We start from the raw sequence: 14,164 nt of genomic DNA on the forward strand, positions 1-14,164 counted from the left end.
TAATACGAGATCTCTTAGTGCCACACTTGGTGCCATGCTAACTCGAATAATCTAATAATTCAAAATGCTTGTTTCTGAGAACGGATTTGGAATATCATATCTGGAAACTTTCAAAATTGTGCTGTAGAAACGAGAACCAAAAATACATTAGAAATGAGGACATTAGCTGTACACTATTGCCATCAGTCAATTGGAATGCAGAAATGTCATGTGACATAAGAGGGTAACTTCCAGTGCCCAGAATGCAAACCTGGCATGTGATGTTTATTGAAGAAGTATCATTCATTTAGTGACTTCCTCAGTGAATCACTTCTGGTAATTGAATAGGATGTACCATTTCAACAAACTATCAGCATATCACACATCTTAGACAAACTGCACTATAATACAGTAACATACTGTACATACTCCTGTCTTTGCATAGGTTTCAAAAACATGTAAACAGCTGACCCTTCTTTTTTTTTAATTTTAATATTGTATTAGCAGTTAGTTTATACAGAGAGCTTAGCTGCGTCCATTGTGTCAGTAGTTTTTGATATTGTAGTTCAACTGGCAAAGGTTGCGATTCATCCTCATCTTCATTTTTTCTTGTTTCACTGTCACACCTATTCATGCAGGACTTTAATAAAGTGTCATTGACTGACAGATGGCAAAACATTAGTTACACTCAACATACACATCGAAGCTTAGGTATTCATTGTTCTCTTTCTGTGCCATTATTTGCTGCTGTTGATCAGCTGCAATTTCTTAATATTCTAACTTGTCTTCTATAAGTATCCAATGAAAGCCAGTCCTCTTGCAGCAGTTATGAGAGGGGCATTCTTGCACAGAACCCCAGGCACTTGTTAAAAATGCATAACATCAAAGATCTTCATCTCTTTCATTGTTGTTTGAAGACAGCCTAGCTGTTCCTATGCAAGAATCATTCTGTATTTTTGTTTCAGGCATTTCACAATGACTGAAGATGACTTGTACAGTGGGGAGGGAAAGAAACACTACATTTATATTAAGTGGGCATGACACATCTTGGGGATACACTGCACACTGATCAATAAGCATGATGATTTCCTATTTCTGACACCGAACCTTGCATCTCAGGAAGTAATGAGGATGCTTCTCCTTGCCCGTTATTAGTGACACCAAATTCTGTTCAATTTTCATTACGACATAAGAAGACAGGTAGCCTCTGCTTAATTTCTTCATTTCTGTTCTTTGAACTCAAGTTTTATCTGGCAGACAGTGAAAAAATAAACCCATTTCATGTGCATTAAAAACATAATTGTAACTGAACCTTTCTATGATAGATGGAATCAGTTTTTCTGTGACTGAACAGTATCAATGTTAACATTTCCAGCCTCACCTGCAACACATTGATACACTAAATTTTGCCAGTATTGAGCTTTCTGATCCAACCATTTGAAGCAATGAGTGCCACCTTTTGTGACAATGTATTATTTTACCATGAATCACATCACTATTGTGTGTTGTCTACTTCTGGAATATTGTTCCGCTTTCTTTGTTTGTTGACTGTCTTTTTATCCATGACGTATCAGTATAAAACATGAACAAAGAACACCAGCATTTGAGTTGCATGCTAATAAATATTCAGTTTACTGTTTGATAGCTACAGATTTGCCCCTGCCTCTGTTTGGTACTTGTGAGTAGAAGTCTGAACTCTTCAGAACTACTGCCAGCCGATACGAACTGCTTCTCTGCATTATTTTCACCATAGCATACGATCTTTATGAAGTGCAAAGTTGCCAGCACTGAACAGTACTGTCTATGTACACATTTCCTCACCCTGCAGACACAAATGTCCTGCTCCCACCACCATTTCCAGAACTCTTGGCACCAAAAGTTGCAGTGGCAAAACTACTAATACAATCAAATTTGAAAGAGCTAAGCAGGGAGGGAGAACATTTAATGGAATTGAGACTGGGAGTTCCAAATATGGACGTACTATGTGGAAAAATGTTATTATGAGGGAATACTAACGACAGTCGAGTGTACTAAAATATACATGGATTCCTGTAAAACATTTGCTTTTCTCTTTAAAATGACGCTATGCACATGTTTGTGTCCTGTGCTGTATTTTGAAATTTCATTTACATCAACCCATAATTCGGCCAGTTTACAGCCAGTACTGAGGGAGAAGGGGACAGTCTAAAGAATCCGACTTGGAGGGAATGGTGGGGAGGATAATTTAAGGTATTCTAAATGTGGGAGACGTGCTTTTAAATATGTATCAAATTAGGGTTAGAATACTGGCTGTAGCACCAAGTTTTATTTTTGCATATCAGAATCTTCAGTTATCAATTCTTGAACTTTCGATTTATGTGCAAGTTTATTTAAAAACTGTGAAATTAATCATAGCCTCACTATGAAATGCATGAAAATTTAAACCATGCAATAAACTTCTATTTTTCACAGCAAGTGGCAGTTTCTCAGTGCTACCCTTGTTATGCGCAGAAATATGTATTCTGGACATACAATTATTGTGCAAGACACACTGTTCATATAATTCTCTTTTAAAGCACAACTTGTAATCAATAGCAAATAAGAAAAGTTAACTTGCAGCTCAGTTTGCTAATTATAGGCAACTAAATTAGATATTTTCTCGGGCAGAAAAAAACGTTAAAACGGAACTGAGATGTATATTACCCTTCATTAACATGCAACCTAACCTCAGGTTTCAAACACAAATCATCTACCTGGCAAATATTTGTCAACTATAGTTCTTACACGAGGTTGATGTATACTGGCGAAACTAGTAATTCAGACCTGTGATGCATAACATTCTAGCTTTCCTTGTAAAATATTTGCTTCTTTGAATGCCAGGAACACAGCTGAATGTCGTTCATATTGTCATATTTTGAGTCTTGGTGCAGAAGTCTTCCATCCACCTGGCAGAGTGCATAATTTGAGTCCGTTGATTAGCAGTGTTGGTCATGCCCATATGCGCGCTTTGTGGACACGCTTGCTGGCAAACCCATCATTGCTCAGGTACTCATTCTGCCAATTTGCATTGTAATTGAAATCAACAAATTAAATGTGTTTGTGGTGAAGGCAAAAAATTTCATTTCCGTGTATTTCTGAAACCATCTTTGAAATTATGAAACAGTCATACAAAGAAATATGCATAATGTACAAATGTAAAAGTATAGTATACAAATTAAGAGACATGATCATGGACAGTTTCTGTGCGCTGGGTGCAAGTGCTTCATGTGTCTTCAATATGATTTATATAATGTGTCTATGGCAACACCTCTTCATGTATCTATAGATGGTTACTGTATCTGCTTACAGGGATTTGTGCTTCACAGTTGAAAGCTGTCAAAAGTGCTGCCAGGTGTCAGGAATTTCCTTAATTTGACTCAGCTTAAGAATATCTTAGTAGTAAGGAATAAATTTATTAAAACGTCATGCATGATGCAACAATTTTTCATGCATTTGAGAGTTTTATCATCATATCTCTTGAACTACGTGTCGTACTATGATGTAATTCTCTAAGTATAATAAGCGGTGTATGTGACTACTGTCTGCAAAATATGTTGCAAATGGAGTTACACTAGTTCACTAATCTGGCACTCAGTAGTCTGGCCTCTCAGCACATCCAAAAACACATACACGATGAATTATCGTGTGCAACAATGTTTAGTTAAACAATGCTTTATATACTGTATTTGAATTTGTAGCTTTCTTTACAGTCGGAATCATGTCTTCTAAAAGAAAATGAGTTACGCTAGACCTCAAGCAGAAACACGAAATTTTGGTTAAGTTAAATCAGCTTTCTTAGCAGAAAGCCATTGCTGCTGAGTTCAGTGTTGGACAAGCAACTATTTATGACATCAAAAAGATAGATGATCTTATTTGACAGTAGTCAACAGAAATGGATAGTGAGTTGGGAAAACTGAAGGTTTTGCGAAAGAGTGAAAATGGAGAACTGGGCGTAGCTGTTTATAGATTGTTCAAACAACACCACAGTAAAGGAATTCCAGTCAGTGGCCCAATTACAAAGGAAAAAGCAGCTGCCTTTAACAAACTACTTGGCGGTAGTAACTAGTTTGCAGTGAGCGAAGGTTGGATATCAAACTGGAAAAAACAACACGGCATTTGGCATCTGACAGTCAAGAGGGAAAGTAGCTCAGCTATCAATAAGAATGCTGATGAGTTTGTAAGCAAGATACGGAAAATAATAGAGGAAGATAATTTAACTGCTGATGCCTTGTATAATGCTGATGAAACAGAACTCTCTTTAGAAGATGCTTCCTTCAAAAACATAAGCTGCCAAGAACGAGAAGGAAGCTTGCGGTTACAAGCAGCAGAAACAGCGCTTCACATTAATGGCGTGTTATAATACAAATGGTATTCATAAACTACCGCTTAGGGTGGTTGGAAAATCCCAACATACACGTTGTTTTCAACATAGTGATAAAAATACTCGACCAGTGCAGTATTGCGCTCAGAAGAAAGTGTGAATGGACAGACAAATATTCTCTGTGTTTCCATGAAACGTTTGCACTGGAGTGAGAAAAGAGCTAAAGAAGAAAAAGCTTCCACTGAAAGCTATCCTTATAATTGACAATGCCCTCAGTCATCCTTCACATGTTTCTCTAAGTCCGATGGTACACCTGTACAAGCACTCTTTTGTCCCACCCAGTGTGACAGATCTAATTCAGCCCTTGCACCAGGAATTTTGGAATCAATTAAACATCATTATCGACATTCACTTCTTGTCTCCTTGCTGAACAGAAGTGAAAATGACTCTATTGAGACTATGCTGAAGAACTGGAAAGCAATTAATATATGTGGTACAGTTTTCCATGCAGCCGAAGCATGGGATAAAGTGGAGAGAGCTACATAATGAAGAACTGGAGAAAAATGGTGGCCATTCATTGATGCCAAGTTGAACACCCAGTAGTGAGCGACAGCGATGAGCCAGTCAATTCAGAATTATCAGTTACTTTGTACACTGACATGTTTCACAACCTTCCAGGAGGAGAACAAATTGATGATGAAGATGTTACTAAGAGGTTGAATGAGGAAAACTGTGATACAGAGCAAACTTGAACAGATGGAGAAATAAGCAAAAGCGCGCAAGAAAGTAATGATGAAAGTGATGAAGAGGACGCAGGAGGATTGAGCAGGAAGATAACTCACGCTGCTGCTGCTGCTGCTGCTGCTGCTGCTGCTGCTGCTGCTCAAGCTGCTGAGGTCTTCCTGGAGTACATTATGCAAGAACTAGATACGTGTAGTACTGATGTAATGCTTGTAAAGCGCTTGCATGATAAAGCATGCCACCGCCGTGTATCATCATAGCGACAGTTAAAAATTAGGGACATGTTTCAAAGTGATGAGACTGTATAATTATGTACAGTATACACTTGAGGAATAAGTTTTCTTTGAAAATTAATGAAATTTTGATTTAATAAAGTATATCCTCTGTGTTTTAAAACGCATCCTTTGCTTTAATAAAGTACAGTACACTATATCCCATATGTTTTCAAAATAAATGAATAAAATAAATTTCAGACACTCAATAATCCAGCACTTCCACTAATCCGACACCCATATGTGCCAGGAATGGCTGGATTAGTGAGAGTAGTACCTGTAGTACCAAAGATGTAATAAATTTAAACATCAAACATGATATGTCATAACTGGAAATTGGTTACTTCATCTATATTTATGTACTGGAAATAGTTTCTTAAAATTGTCAATAGTAATCCATATTGTTAAAACTAGCAACAAGAGAGAGATTATTATGCTATGTCATATGTTGAGCCAGCATTCTTGTCTATATTTTCATTTATTTGATTTATGACAAATATGAAGTTTTCGTCTAGCAAAATGTTTGCTCTGTAATAAATCCTATTACTAAATACGATATTTTTTAAAATTTTTAGCCATTTGATATTTGGGCAGACTCCTTCCAAATTGTGGAATTCTGGAAATAAACACATTGCCCATTGAATTATTATTGGAAAAATACAAGAGCTATATGTTCAGCAGAATTCCATTTACTTCAAATGGCTATCAAAAATGAGATTAAAGCATATTTAGTCACAGTCCCTCTGGCCATTTTTACTAATTTCCAGGAGATTGTGACTGGTAATACCTGAGTGCATATGTTTATAATTTCAGTTGCTGCTCACAGTAGCGTAGCTGTTTTTCAGTTAGAAACAACAGTATTAAGTATTTTTGCGTTTAAAATATTAGGAGTAAAAACTGATGTACAGACAACTGAAACTGCTACTTATGAATGTCAGGGTGATAATAGGTGAATTTGTTTTTTTTTTTTGTAGCTAATTCTTGTTGGTGATCACTGCCAGTTGGGCCCAGTGGTTATGTGCAAAAAAGCTGCACGTGCCGGATTGTCGCAGTCATTGTTTGAACGTTTGGTTGTATTGGGGATCCGCCCATTCAGGCTTGAGGTGCAATATAGAATGCATCCAGAATTATCCAAATTTCCTTCAAATTTTTTCTATGAAGGCTCACTTCAGAATGGAGTGTGTGCAGGTTAGTAAATTTTCGTGCATGAACATTATAATTACATTTTATATTATATACATTTTATATTATAATTACATTTACAAATACAAGCATTTAACAATAATAACTTGAAAGTTGAAGGTTTGTACATCATACTTACCGGTATTCCATTTAGTAAGGATACAGTTAAAAGATTGTTTGAGATTCAATGTCTGTTCAAGAAATAATGTCAGTGCTGATCGGTAATTTGCGTTTAAAGACTCAAGATTCGCATCCATAGTGCAGTTAATAGAAAAATACTAAAAATATGTAACTATTTTTCAGATGAACGTAAATTGACAAAAATTGAATTTCCATGGCCACAGCCAGACAAGCCAATGTTTTTTTATGTAACTCAAGGCCAAGAAGAAATCGCAGGCTCTGGAACATCATATTTAAATCGCACAGAAGCAGCAAATGTTGAAAAAATTACAACAAGATTTTTGAGGTGTGGAGTCAAGCCTGAGCAGATTGGTGTCATAACACCATATGAGGGACAACGGGCGTACTTGGTGAGTCTTTGAAATGTCAAATGGAATACAGTGGTGTTTTTTTTTTTTTTTTTTTTTTTTTTTTTTTTTTTTTTTTTTTTTTTTTTTTTTTTTTGGGGAGGGGGGGGGATATTGTACTGAGAAAAGTGTAGTTATCACAGTGGAAGAGATGTGAATATCTGACTTAAAATGCTAATTTTTCCACCACTTGAGGAATTTATTACTAGAAGCTTTTATGTAAATTTCTTATAGAAATTAGAAAGCTGTGCAAATATGCTTAAAATTGCTTTTTTGAAATTAAGAATTAAATTAAAATTTTTATAGGCAAAAGTAATGTGTTGTTTCAGATTAATTTCAGCTGTTGACTGTTTCTTCTGTGCTAACTTGTCATACTATCTGTTCTGTGTAAATACCTTGCTGGTGTACCACAAGGAATAAAGAAGCGTGCAAAAAATTACGTGGATCTTTTTCGGATCATTTGTCATAGCCTACTGCTTGATGAGATGCAAATCGTACTTATAATGTACCTAGCTATTTCTAAGTATGACAGTGGCAGATCTAGAGTGTTTTTTTACAATAAAGTTCTAATGGAATAGTTTCACAACATTGGTTTTAGTGTGTGTGTGTGTGTGTGTGTGTGTGTGTGTGTGTGTGTGTAATAACACAAGTACAGTGTCATTCATGATGCTGACAGAAAGAAGTGATGGGAATGAGTGTTATCCACTGATTGACTAAAAGAAGTTACAAGAGATAGTACAAGTTACTACAGAGGTGAAACTTCCTAACAACTTTAAACTACATGCTAGGGCAAGAGTCGCACTGAGGATCTTTGTCTGAGCTACCCAAGATCGACTCTCAAACCATCCTCAGAGCTTTACTTCTGCCAGTACCTTATCTTCTACTTTCCAAACATGTTGGATAAAGCCAAAGGTCCCAAATTTGAGTCTCAGTCTGACACAGTTTGTCTCTGCCAGGAAGTTCCATCCAAGTGCACACTCTGGTGCAGAACTTCATTTTACTCGAGAAGTGTTGATCGTATGAACGCGGGTGGCAGATTATCACAGAGGTTTAAGTTATGCATTAGCTTGCCAGGGACAGAAGAATTTTGAATTGGAAGACCTATTTTAAAATGGCAAAATTCTGTTTTGTGGTCTTAAAATTACATCATAGTTAGTAACACTGTAGGGTGAAATTTCAAATAATGTAGATGACCTATTGGTTCCAGTAATAATTTGGTTTAAGGAAAATACAGTTATTTGGGAAGTTACAAAAGTTGTCAGTACTGTTTGATTATCACAATGAATACCTCCTTGGTGAACTACCTTTTTGTGAGTTACGTTTCACCACTTGAAATTCTGTTAAATTAGTGAGTTCTTCAAGGGCTTAGTTGAATAAAGAACAGTGTTAACTACTTCAAAAATATTAGTATGCCAAAATTTAAATATATTATTGTAATCAACTGACAGAATACCTTGAACTGAATAATAAATTAATGAGGAATTGTATGTTTATAGGTTATTGATAATTTTGGTTGTATGTAGTATAGCCACAGTATGTCAAGTCATACACTGTTGAAACAAAAATCGGAAAAAAATATTGCTTGGCAGGAGTAGAACATTAGTACGTCGCATAAGTTCCAGCTGTCTTTGTTTCATGTTGTTTGGTATGTTGTGCATGTGGGGCAGGGACCATCTTGTTTCATTTACAGTGTTGAGTGCAAAGCATCCTTTAACTCGCACATTGAATGAGATACATGGGTGATTTGTGATATCACTGTATAACGTAGGCTTTCATTGTGATTCGCATGACTGTTCAATCCCCATCTGGGCATCCAGATGTAGCTGTTCAGTGATTTCTGTAATGATTAATGCAAATGCCAGGATGGTTCCTTTGGAAGGACACCGACAATTTCCTGACCTATCCCGAGCTTAGGCTCCATCTCTGATGACCTCAATGTCGACAGGATGTTAAACTCTCATCTCCCTTCCACCACTTGTTCCTTGTGATCTGAAGATATAACTTTTTCTTCTTCATTATATTCAATGAGATCTGTTTGGTAGCTCCATGCATGATCCATTTCCTGGACTGTCGCAGAATGCGTAGGCCAAAATATTGAGGTGTGCATGTGGTACTCTATATTATATATTTATGTGAGCTCTTGCTAGTTGCAAATGTTCTGCTTTTTCATAAAACAGTCAGTGTAGAACTACAGCATACCAGATTCACATACAGGAGACTGATTATACTATGTCATTAACACAATTTAATAGCAATACACAGCTTATCAAAGCCATTATGCCGACAAGCCGTGTCATAGGGGATGCAGCAATGAGAGTTACTATGGTAGTCAGCTGTTGCCTACGTGACCTATATGGCTGCTGAACTAGGATTATGCTCAAGCCTTAGAGCAGAGGCCATTTCAAAATTCAAAGAAAGGAGAGTAGAACTTAATGTTTAAGATGTGGTGTAAATTTTTTTATTTGTCACTTCTAGTTTATAAATGGAATGAGATTAGTTAATTTAGTTCACACTTTAATGTATTATAATGTATATGTTCATCAAATGTTTGAAACCTCCCTCCCCACTCCCAGATTTTCGTAATTTTTTTTGTTGCAGATTCTAAAATGTAAACTTTCAGAAGTATGCTGATTCTGGAGAATTTGTTTATTCATTGTATCTTAAAAGTTGCCTGTATTTCAGGTGCAGTACATGCAGTATCAGGGCTCATTGCATGCAAAGCTCTACCAGGAAATAGAAGTTGCTAGTGTAGACGCTTTCCAGGGTAGGGAAAAGGATCTGATCATCATGTCTTGTGTGCGTTCGAATGAACATCAAGGAATTGGATTCTTAAATGACCCAAGAAGACTGAATGTTGCACTCACACGTGCAAAATATGGGATTATAATCGTTGGCAACCCAAAAGTGCTATCAAAGGTGAGTCTGAATTAATCCAAAATAGACTGATCACTGAAAGTATGTCCAACGCGAGAGAAGTTCGGTACAATTCAAATAATGTTCTTGGAAGATCACACACAGCCCATTTACCCATGTTTATGCAGACTTGAGACTGTGCAGGTAAACAGAAAACCACAGATAATCTGATATGTCACATATGAAAACCTAGTGCTTTACTTACAGATTACTTGCCAGAAACTAATAACTTACTTCAAAAAATTACACTTAAAACACAATGTAGTTTGTATCACTTGTTTTCAGTACACTTTTGGGATATGTCTATTTTTTTTCTGTTCCTGCTCAAATCGTGGTTCATCTAGCTATTTAACCACTCGGGGAAGTTTTTATCATCTTCATAACCATAGATTTTTTTCATGACAGTGGGCTGATGGAGCAGCAGTATTGTATTCCTCAGTGCTGTGTATTTCAAGTCACTTTCAGCAGTGTGAGTTGCAATTCTCTCCCTTTCATCAAGCTGTTGATATGTCCATGGTGCTCCAAGCCTTAAAAACACTGTTGACTGCTTTGAACTCAATCAGGTAATTCCTGAGGACATCTGAACCTTCTTGCTCAAGCTGTTTTGTAAGGTTCGACGAGAAATGAATCGCACCAAAGTTCCTTGACTGTACGAGTTCCTTAACACAAGGAGGGAGGTATCTCACAGTGATCATCCCGTTATCTGAAACGAGCTCTACTTCTGCAGACAAAGTGCATTGTATATGAAAGAACAGGATATGCTGATAAACATGTCTCCTCCAAACATGTCTCCTCCAAATATGTATACATGGCAGGAACAATTATAGAACAGAACCAGTCTCTTCAGGTTGTACTCTCTATCAAGGCTCCTTTGTGATGGTTATAATAAAGTGGTAAGTTCATTATACATTTGAACAAACACAGTTCTTTAGGCTTACCAGGACAGTGTATTTTCAGTTTGTGTTCACCATTTGAATTTGAACAGCAAAGAACGTTCAGCCTTTCTTTTCTAGGCTATTGTACGATAACATGTGCTTCAGTCCCAGTGTGTTGTAGTTTGTGGGCAAACCCTTGCAGTCTAGTCCAGTTTCACCCATGCTGTAACTCTGTTTCTGGAGAAAATCTTTCTGTTTGCTGTAACTGAGAAGGATTCATCGGAGAAAGCATTATCAGTCTCTTTTTAGCACTAAGTTTCTCACTCTGAGTTGCAACTTCTCCAACTCCATAACCATCCATCCAGGTAAAGTGTTAAGTTTCCTTCTACATTTAGTATTTTATGAAATTCTGCTGCTTTCTATATTAATTTCAGATGTGAATGGGAACTCGTAAAGAAACCGCAAGCTCTGTGTAAGTTGAAGTTTTCAAGCACTTGCACCATACTGGGCTGGATTGCCCGCCAGTGTGGTTAAAAAAATTAACAATTTTCTTTATTTTTCTTCAGTCATTTCAATCATTGCAATAACATATTTCCATTTCTCTTGTCTTCCTAGCACATGTAAAGGGTCTGTAACTTCAGCAACAATTGGAGGTTAACACTCGCTGTCAGTAGTTCATATTATAAGCTATGGTATTCTTTAGACTTCTGAGCAGCTAGAAAAGTATTATGATGCATTTCTCCTGGTGATATATAATAGAGTTTCTTTTATTTTGTATCAACATAGAACAATAATTCTGAAGGAAGCCATCCAATTTTCTTGTATTGTCAGCTATAAGTAAGTTGTGAATTTTCAACCTTTAAGTAGGTGCTAGGGAAAAGTCTAAGCAAATGTGTAGACAGGAAATTGGTGGCAGGTATGTTTCAAAGTTAGTCCAGTCCCTGCATTTACCTGACAATAAAATTGGGAATAATAGTAAATACTTGAAGGATGTCAAACAGTGGAATTGGGGCCCACGTCATTTTTTGATGGTAAAACAGGAGTCACACTAATGGTGTATTTTAAATGGAAATTAAGTTACAACAGAATACTTCATGCTCAGTTTTCTAACTTTCCAAAGATCACTGGTAAAAACCAAATAATTTGCACCTTTGTAATTGGGAGCTTGGTGCATTTTTTTTTACAGCAATTGTTTGTTTTGTGTTACACATGTAGATACTTCAGTTTAAACTATATAATTCAGATTGTAGGTATCAGTATTTTGTAATAGAATGAAGACTGGTCATACATCAGTTTATTTATAATTTTCAATTGGTTGTGGTGCTTTTACTTATTAACGTTTAATATTTGCAGTACTTAGATAGTTTCATGTATAACAATTTACAGAGTAGCAGAAGAAAATACATCACTTTTAATTAATTAATTTGAGCCCATTTGTCCTTAAACATTTTTGAGCTTCATTCTTAAATAGTGTAGGAAAAAAACCTTGGAGACAATTATAATTGTAATGGAAGTTTGTGGACATCTGACACTTTAATTAGCTGTTAAGTTATATTTAGCTATATAAATTATCTTCTTCTTTTTATATTCTACAGCAACCTTTGTGGAACCACCTGCTGAATTTTTATAAAGAACAGAAAGTTCTAGTTGAAGGCCCCCTAAACAATCTAAAAGAATCAATGATCCAATTTGCAAAACCAAAGAAGATCGTAAATACAGCAAACCCTGGAACTCACTTCATGTCTACATCAATATATGATGCCCGAGAGGCATTGGTTCCAGGAAGTGTGTATGATCGCACTAGCCATTTAAATGGCACACCAGCACCTAATCATTTTTTCCCTAGACCAAGTAAGTTGCTTAAATTTTTGTGTATCTTGTGCTTTTAGTTCTTTCACAGTTTATGAAGAGTATAAAAAACTACACTAGCTTTAGTGGTGACATACTTCATCAGGTGGTGATCTTACAAGAAAGAGGATCAGGTTGATAGTTCTAATCCCTCCCCCCTCACAGATCAACTGCCCCCTTCCTCCTCTTCCTCTTCCCATAAGTTCCTGATGGGGTATAAAATCAGTTTTCTTTTGTGTCCTATTAGTTAAATATGAGGGTTGCCCAGAAAGTAGTGCACCACATTTTTTTTCTTCAACAATTCTTTATTGAACGTAATGAGAATTACACACGCGAAAGAATGGTGTTTTATCTACACATCCTACTTTTCCACGTAATCTCCATCCCATTCTACAACCTTCCTCCAGTGCAAGACAAGGGCATGTGTGCCCTGTCAGTACCAATCCTTGTCCTGGTGGCAGAGCCAGAGCTTCACTGTAGGAACCACCTCCTCATCATCCTCAAAATGTCTTCCACAAATGGCATCCTTTAATGGCCCAAACAAGTGGAAGTGCGAGGGGGTTGGGACAGGTGTGACAGCCATGGATGGTCTCCCCGACCACTGCAAATCGTGGAGCTCTGCCAAACTGCCTTCTGATAACCTCACTGTCCATACCCAACGATTAACTGTACTGCTGCCAACAGCAGATGCTCCACAGACTTTGCGCAAGTGTTAGTGAATACTTCCCACAGTTTCTTTCTCTGCATTGAGATATTCAATGAGGGCATATTGCTTGTAATGTACGTAACCTGCAGAGGCTATTTCGAAACTCCTGCAACTACGCTATCTGTCAGAAGTGACGGAAACTTGGCGCGTGTGCTCAGGAGACTTTCAATGATACATATGTAACGTTTTGCTTCCGGAGCATTATTTTTAGGCTGAGAAAAAAAGAGTGTGGTGCATTACTTTCTGGGCAACCCTTGTTTTCATATTTTTCTGTAAAGTAAAAATTAATATGTTCTCTTCAGTGCAAGTTTCAGTTGTTTACTACACGTTTCTGTGCTTTGATATTTCGTCAGTAACAATTGCTTGCAAGTGATGGTTTTAATGTTTTAGTGTTCTTTGTTGGGACAGAAAGAAAATGTCATAACATCTCTACCTAGTACATGATTCCCAGATTAATTTATTCTTGCTCATTTATTTGCACGTATATATTCATGCAACTACTGAAATCAATGTGTAGATTTCTTCAATCTTCAGTTGACAATGAGAATCACATAAGAACATCGACATTTCTTCTTCTCATGTTCCAGCTTCTAATTTTTTTCTGCCTTCAAAGTGCTCTAAATGTAGTATTTTATTCTTAAAAATGTTTCTTTCTATTATTTTCAATTATTTGATGGCATTTCTTTCCAGTATTTTCCTTATTTTTGTAATCCAAGCAGCTGTCAATTTCGTTTTCCAGAAATTCGGAAATATTGTTTTGTTAGCGTGTTCCCGTTCATTCG

The 14,164-nt window shown here is 36.7% G+C and overlaps 1 protein-coding gene across 1 annotated transcript in view; it reads left to right on the forward strand.

Moving 5' to 3' along the window:
• LOC126281209 (regulator of nonsense transcripts 1) overlaps positions 1 to 14,164 on the forward strand; it is a 113,281-nt gene that overhangs the window by 86,481 nt on the left and 12,636 nt on the right. The window contains exons 11-14 of the mRNA XM_049979946.1: positions 6,306 to 6,519; positions 6,817 to 7,043; positions 9,723 to 9,956; positions 12,424 to 12,679. Coding sequence (XP_049835903.1) covers positions 6,306 to 6,519; positions 6,817 to 7,043; positions 9,723 to 9,956; positions 12,424 to 12,679 — 931 coding nt within the window. The remainder of the gene's footprint in view (positions 1 to 6,305; positions 6,520 to 6,816; positions 7,044 to 9,722; positions 9,957 to 12,423; positions 12,680 to 14,164) is intronic.

The sequence above is a fragment of the Schistocerca gregaria genome, chromosome 7, assembly GCF_023897955.1.
Source record: "Schistocerca gregaria isolate iqSchGreg1 chromosome 7, iqSchGreg1.2, whole genome shotgun sequence".
NCBI lineage: Eukaryota > Metazoa > Arthropoda > Insecta > Orthoptera > Acrididae > Schistocerca > Schistocerca gregaria.